Raw genomic sequence first — 7,849 nt, forward strand, 5'->3', positions numbered from 1 at the left:
AAATTTATAAGGCAATAAATCAGTATTCCTCTTATTCTCTTGAAATACTTTGTACTTTTTTGATTTAAATTTTGAAAAAATTAGATCTTGCATTATTATAATTATGATACATTCTATATTGATAAATATAATCACGTATTAAGATAGGGTCTTTTTTAAAACACAATTATTTTTAATACATTTTACAGAACCCAGATAACATCTTCTGGATTATTAAAACTTTTTTATATGCTTTAATTAATTTTGATAAGGCTAAACTTAAGCATAAGTTTTAAATAAAAAGTGAGATATATAAAGATTAAAAACTTTTGTACTTCACTTTATGCCCATAGTAAAAACTTTATTTATATTTTTTTTTAAGACAATATTTTTAAAAACTTTAGAACTAATTTTCACAATTGTTTGTTTGTTAATTATTTTAGATTATTAAACATAACTTAAGTGAATATTTTTAAAGATCTAAAATTATTACGTGCAAAAACGTCATTCCGTGCTAAAGTAATGCTGTGCTTTTCTGACATCTACCCAACCTTATCTAAACTTTCTAAAATGCACAAACTAACTAGCACAGCCAATTTTTTTAATTCTATAAAATGTTAACACACATTAGAAAAAAAGCAGAAAAAAGCATGTATAATTATGTATAGTGTTTATCTAGGTAGTTACTATAAATGGACTTTATGGTTTAAAAACAAAGTATAAGCAAAATGCATAACAATAAAACTATAAATAAATATTCAAAACCAACTAACCCTAATAGTAATAAGTTAAGTAATATGCCTAAAACATGTAATTGCCGTAAATTAAACAAAGATAACTGCCCATTAAAAGGTAATTGTTTAATTAAAAATGTGATTTATAAAGTTGAAAGTAAGGGCCCAGATAAAATGTATATCGGAAGTACAGCAGGTAGTTTCAAGGATAGATATGCTAATCATAAACATACTTTTAAAAATATAAATAAAAAACAAAGCACGCGTTTATCGGACTATGTCTGGAGTTTTTTTCACAGGTACGGTAAAAGGCCAAACATGGAGTGGAGTATTGTTTCAAAGATAAAACATGCATCCAACGGAGTAAGTAGAATTTGCCCAACTTGCAATACAGAAAGAGCAGTAATTGCAGCAGAAGATAAAGACCTACTTCTGAATAAGCGGCAAGATTTATCGAATATCTGTCCCCATAACCGACGATTCTACTTTAAATAACTCTGTCTACTTATGTACTAATTTATTTCACAAAACTTACATATACTTGCAAGTTTAATACTTCATGTTTTCAAGCTGTATAAATTATTGAACAATTTGTTAAAATTATTATGACGTAACATTTCTGCACAACTCAATTTAATTTTCATTTTTAAAACCTGCCTATTCTTAGAGCTTTTTGAGGTTAGTGCCTACTTTTATTAAATTTGTTTTTTTTGTAGATAATTTTATAATTTTATGCTTTTATCCCAAACTTTGTTTTTAAACCATAAAGTCCATTTATAGTAACTACCTAGATAAACACTATACATAATTATACATGCTTTTTTCTGCTTTTTTTCTAATGTGTGTTAACATTTTATAGACTCCGTAGATCTGTTCTTAAATTTATTTGAGAACAGTGAAACGCCGTTAGTTGAAATAAAGTTTTAGCTCAAGAACATCTGTGATATACATTCCGATAAGCTTAGCTTATCAGGATCTCCAGGATTTAACGCCTTATAACGTTACATCTTATATAGTTACACCTAAGATGTTTTTGTTTCAAAACTTTTTCCGACTAACGGCGTTTCACTGCTTTCAAATAAATTTAAGAACACATCTACTGAGTCTCAAAAAAGCTCTAAGAATAGGCCGACTATGTTATTAATGTGATTAATTATTGTGATTATTAATTAATATGATTATTAATGTGAAACGCCGTTAGTCGGAATAAAGTTTTGACACAAAAACATTTGCGGTATATATTTCGATAAGCTTAGCTTATCAGGATCTCCAGGATTTAACGCCTTTTTACCTTACATCTCATATATATAACTCGATACCGCTTGTTTTAATTCTGCAAATTTTAATATTTACAATCCAAATATCCATAGTCTATAGTTTCTTACCGTGTAATTTTATGTATATCTCAAACTGCTTAGATAAAGTGCGAGTTATGACTCGTGCAAAAACTATAGAGCTTACAAAAAAAACCCAGAAAGTTTGTCAAATTGCCTAAAACATAAGCTTATATAATGTTAAGTTACGATACAAAAAAAAAAAGCAATTTTGAAATTTAAAAACAAGTAAATGTTATATAAAAAACAAGTCTTAAATTATATTAAATAACATATGGTTCTCAAGGTTTAAGATAAATAGATACACACAATTTTTTTCAAAATAACATGTGTAAAAAAATAATTTATTTAATACTCAAAAAATAATTGGTGATAGTCAATTAAACAAACTTTAATAAACAACAAGCTTATATAAAATTCATTTTAAATCTAAAAATATCAAACAATTTACTAACAACTACAAATAATCTTTGACGTTTAAATTTTAAACAATTACTGTTTTCACTCCGTTCAATTAAAAGAAAAACTGCGCTACCTTAGGGTTTTAAAAGTAAAAAAAGTAGTGCATCTACAAGTAAAACTTCAGTGAATCATACATTAAACATCAGGATTTTATTTAAGCTAAAAGCTATAAAAAATATAAATATTTCACGAATTAAACAAGTGCATTTTTAAAAACCTTTATAAATTTACTATGTTTAAAAATTTCACCTAAAAATTTTCACTAAGATTAGAACAACTTGGCAACCAAGACCCGGTCGCGGCCCTTCACTGTGAACCACCGGCCCATTCGGTGCTCCCTGCCAATCGCTGCCACCAGGTAACCGTTGCTGTGGATGCGAATGTCGTTGACGACGCCGGGCGCATCGATCTCAAATAGGGGTTCGACCCCTTGGAACTTCTGGGCGATCTTCCAGACCCTGATCTTGCCATCGGAGGAGCCGGAAGCGAAGAGGTCGGTGTTCTTCAGCGTTCCAACAGCGCTGATCCACGCTTTCTGGTTGTTTCGGTCTTCGTGGGCGTCCTTCACCGTCACAACTGGGTTCTTCTTGCTGATGGTCCACACATTCAGCGTTGCCTGGTCATCACCTTTGTAAGAATATTCGAAATTTGATTTAAGTTGTCAATTTATAAAGGTTATAAGGGAAAATTTTAACCACTGACAAATTAAGGGTATAAGATTATCAAGATTAAACTTGAATAACCATCCGCTCAATATAAATAACGAGATAATGAAACAATTTGATAACAGTTTACTCTTGATATTCATTTATCTCAAACTTATTTGGTAGTTACATTTATTTGAAAATAGTTGTGCAACATACTTGATATGTTTGTAAAAAAAATCACAAAATTACTTTTAAAAGTGTGATATTTAAAATAAACAGGATTAAAATTCTTATCAGTTTTAAAACATACCTAATTATAGATACTAATCTTTAAATTTTAATTGAAAAAATATATTTACATAATAGTTTTATTAGCAGTATTTTTAATAAACAAGGCAACCAATTAAAAATACAAAAAGAAAATAATATTAAAACTGTTTTCTAAAAAAATAACTAAACACTGTTTTATATATTACAGTTTTTATTATTTATGACAACAAATATTAAACAGTATCAACTTTAAAAACATTTTAGCTACAATTCTTTTTACTATAAAACTCTTTATAATATTCAGAAAAGTTTACTTTTGATAATTGATTATTTGTTTTTCTTGTAATACTTGATATATCAGTTATAACACTACATTAGACAAAAGTAAAAAAAAAAACAATTAAATGAAGTTGAGCAAATATCATTAACTCAGTTATTAAATTTCTATAATAAATTCTAATAATAAATTGCTATAACCTAAATTCACGAACTAACAATAGTACAACTCATATCATTAAAAATCTTTTTAAATATAAAATTATTAAAGATTCCACACAGCACAATAGTAGATTACAGTTAAAAGTGTAAATTATTGTGTCCATGCTACTTTAAATAGGCGACAAAAGTATATAAAAAATTAACTAAAAAAAACATTTTAGTTAAAGAACTACAATATATTTTTGCAGATTTTGGTGTAGGTAAGAAATAACTTATTAATATAAGAAATTATATTAAGAAAACAGTCCGAGGCAAACAAACATTTACAGAAAACTTGTGAAAAAATAAACTACACACGTAACTATTATGTCAAACAAATGGTACCTGAAACAAAATACTCTTCATTCATGTACTTGACACATTCAATAGACCTTTCCCCTCCCGCATATCTCATGTGGCTCTCCTCTTGCACCTTCCATAATCTGAACTGTATTTGTAGAAAATTTATGAAACTGCTTAATTCATTCTTTTCAATTTCATATATTTTTATACTAAAGAGAAACTTAACAGAAGTTAATACTAGCAATATCAGAAAAAAAAACTAACCTGATTCATTAAAAACTAATCTGATTTTATGAGTTAGTTAATATAAGTGTTTGCTTTCATCTCAACTAGCTTAACTTTAAGGGCATAGGGGAGATAAAAAAAATTTTTTTCAAATTTAGTCTATTTTTTACATAATTAGAAAAACAAATTGCTACATTTTACTGCTTGTAATTACAAATAACTTTTGAGATATAAGCGATCAAAGTTAAGGCTATCAATAGGTTATTTATGGGAGGCGCAAACTAAAAGGGCAAAAACAGACTATTTCGATAAAAATATATCTCCTTTTTCAGTTTTTGAGCAATTGTTTTAATACTTTTTCAGAGTAATCTTTGACAAATTTTAAAAAACTTGTAAAAAACTGATTTTTTAATTTGTAAAACAAAAAATTTTATAAAAAATAATCTAAAAAAAAAAATATTTTAATTATGGCCATAATTTTTTTTTTGTTTTTTTTTTTAAAGTTAAGATTATACAAATTGTTTGTAATATTAAAAAGTACATTTCCTGAAAATTTGAATTAAATTATTTTTTAAATGAAGGAGGAGATAGATTTTTATTAAACTTTTCAGAATTCCAAGATTGGCCTTGAAAATTTTTGATTCTGTACAGTGGTATCAAAATTTCTCTTTAAAAATTTATGAAAATTTTTTAAATTTAAATTTTTATTTAAAACTTTATTTAAAATCTCGAAAATTAATTGAAATTTTATGTTCTGTATAAAGTTTCTTATAGTGTATATTCTAAGCTTTGAAATAAAAGTCAATCTTAATTTATGTAAAAAAAAAAACTTAGACACCCCCTATGCCCTTAATTAAATTAACATTGTACAATTACTAACCGCAAAACTAGCAAAACTAAGACTACATTAGTATAACAAGTATAAAACTTAAGTTTTCAAAAATCAACAATCTTGATAAACTCAAAAATTTGACTTCTATAAAAATATGCATCTGTAAGTGTATTACATATGAAGACATGATTATTTCTAACACCATTTAAGTTTAAACTTAAATCTTTTTTCAGCTAAACTTAAAATTTGTACTAAAGATAAATATGACGTTTTTAATTCTACCGAAAATAAATAACCTATTTTAATTGTTGTTGTTAAGAATTTATAAGCAGTATAAACAACTAAAATCGTATTCTCACCCAAGAAATTTATTATAATTATTTTAAAACCATTAAACAAACTTAATGATTTATAAAAAGTGTACCTATGTAACTTTTTATATAAGAATTCTACAACATACAAAACAAACAACCATTTCAATATGTTAAAAAAAATCTTAATGAATATTACTAATTGCATCATAAATGACAGACTACAGACTAACAGTAGCAGTGATTTTGTTCGCTCTTCTCTCATTGCCACAAGCAGTGACACACCTGTCTCTTACATAACTGTCGCACGTCAGTATCTTTGAACTGTCACTGAACATAGTGTCAATGTAATTGAAATTTTCCACGTCCCAAATTTTCAGCGAGCCATCATATGATGTTGAAAAGAGCTGGTGAGTTTTCGACCTGAAAAATGATTAAAATTGACCGCAAATAAACATTTTGAAAAATTTAACTGCTAGTTTTAAAATCTATTCACTTATACTTTTAAATCTGAAAAATTATTTTCACGGGCACTTTAAAAAAATCCTAACAAGGTTTATATTTTTGACTGCTTTTTTTATCTAATAGTTTTAAACTACAACTGGATTCAAATTAATAAAATAAAAAGCCCAACCTGAAAGCCAAGCCGGAAATTCTGTCCTTGTGACCCTTGAACATTTTCAAGTGCTTCAACTTGTCAGTTGTAGCATCCCAAATATGCACAACATTATCTAAACCTCCAGTAGCTAAGAATTTGTCATCATAAGAAAGTGCAAGAGCTAAAATTTCTTTTGTATGATTGGTTATAATTGAACAGCTTGGTCCCATTTTTTTAACAAATATTTTCTTTTTGTCTGACACCCGCCATTTTATAATTGAACAGTCTTTAGAAGCTGAATAAACAAAACTTCCATCGGATGACATTTCAACGGCAGTGACGCAGTTGTTATGACCTCTGAAAAACTTGACTTCTTCAGGTTTAGAGCACTTGTCAGCAAACTGCTTCTGAAGCTTGCCGTTTTCCTCCATCAAATCTTCGTTCAATTTCTGGGTGACATCTTCCACATCATGTGCATTGGTCAACGTGTCCAAATAAGCTTTTGTCAGCCTGCGCCTCTTCTCTTGGGGCGTTTCATCTTCATCACTCGAAACAAAGCCGTCAAGATCAGGACGAGCATTGTCATCTACAGATCCTGCAATTAGATATAACATAAGTTGGTGCTACTAGATACAAATATTAGTTTTTGAAGTAAATCTAGTTATTGTAAGAAAAAGTTAAACTTTTAGTCTAGATATACAAGTGCAAAATCTTTTAAAATTACCTGCAATGCTCATGTCGTCATCACTTGATGATATTTCTTCGTCACTCTCAATTTTCCTTTTAGTTGGCATATTAAGTGATAAAAATATAAAACTTTTAAAATTTACAAAAATATGAGCTGGAAAAACATTTAAAAAACCATAACCACCATTTTATGTTTAAACTACTAACAACTACACCAAGTAATTAAAAAACACACATAACTTCTAAAAAGGTTTGGTAAAATATCAAGTCAGATAAATTAAAAAAAAACCTATGTTTTATAATGAAGTTATTAATAAAACTTTTTTCATAATTGTTTAAAATTATACAACAATTTATTCAATATGCTTAATGAATTCAATAAGTATTATAACAACTAAAATTTAACGAAAATGTAGGTATTTTAATTTACTTCGCTTCGGTTAAAAAAATATTATTAATATTATTCAGTAAATATAGAACAGTATTTTCAATTAATTAAACATTCATGTACATGAAAAAAAATTAAACTTATGAAAAAAAAAACTTGAACCTTATATAGCTTTTTATTTTCAAGTAACTTAATAATAACTAAACACAACTTTATAACTAAATATTAAGCATTTAAGTTATATATAAAAACTATGCTATTAAAAATGAATCAAAAAGGCTAACAACATTTTAGTAGAATGTCTGTTTGTTTATAGAAAAAAATACTTCAAATAACAATCAGCACTAACTGACGAACTTAAATATTATTTTTTTATCAAATCCTACAAACAACAACTCCTCCATTGAATTAATTAATGTCTAAAAATTATGCAGCTTTTCGTTTTCTTGCGCGCCTTTTCTTAGTATTTACTGCTTCACTTTCTAATTGAACTCCATTCATCTTATACAGCTGTCTTTTAATTTCAGCTTTTTTCACAGCATACGACCTCTGGGTAACCTTCTTTGTCAAACCATAAATATCACTACTGAACTTGGTTAAAG

General features: G+C 27.3%; 1 protein-coding gene across 1 annotated transcript; it reads right to left on the minus strand.

Annotated features, from left to right (window-relative positions):
- Window positions 1-2,424: 2,424 nt before the first annotated feature.
- LOC145835870 (U3 small nucleolar RNA-interacting protein 2-like) lies at window positions 2,425-7,009 on the minus strand. Its single transcript, XM_082943613.1, has 5 exons — window positions 6,897-7,009; window positions 6,209-6,767; window positions 5,808-5,997; window positions 4,249-4,351; window positions 2,425-3,136 (listed from the first exon to the last, which is right to left on the minus strand). The coding sequence occupies exons 1-5, from the start codon at window positions 6,964-6,966 to the stop codon at window positions 2,778-2,780; spliced, it is 1,281 nt and encodes a 426-aa protein (XP_082799739.1). The 5' UTR covers window positions 6,967-7,009; the 3' UTR covers window positions 2,425-2,777.
- Window positions 7,010-7,849: the final 840 nt, after the last annotated feature.

This window comes from Thalia democratica, chromosome 5 (genome assembly GCF_965202585.1).
Source record: "Thalia democratica chromosome 5, ktThaDemo2.hap1.1, whole genome shotgun sequence".
Taxonomy (NCBI): Eukaryota; Metazoa; Chordata; class Thaliacea; order Salpida; family Salpidae; genus Thalia; species Thalia democratica.

What these genes read in the sequence shown, in the direction of transcription:
- LOC145835870 (XM_082943613.1), bottom strand. Translation starts at nt 6,966, where the DNA reads ATGCCAACTAAAAGGAAAATTGAGAGTGACGAAGAAATATCATCAAGT. An exon ending in TGACGACATGAGCATTGCAG is followed by an intron (nt 6,768 to 6,896) that starts GTAATTTTAAAA and finishes ATCTAATTGCAG; the next exon opens with GATCTGTAGATGACAATGCT. An exon ending in CGAACAAAATCACTGCTACT is followed by an intron (nt 4,352 to 5,807) that starts GTTAGTCTGTAG and finishes CTACAAATACAG; the next exon opens with TTCAGATTATGGAAGGTGCA.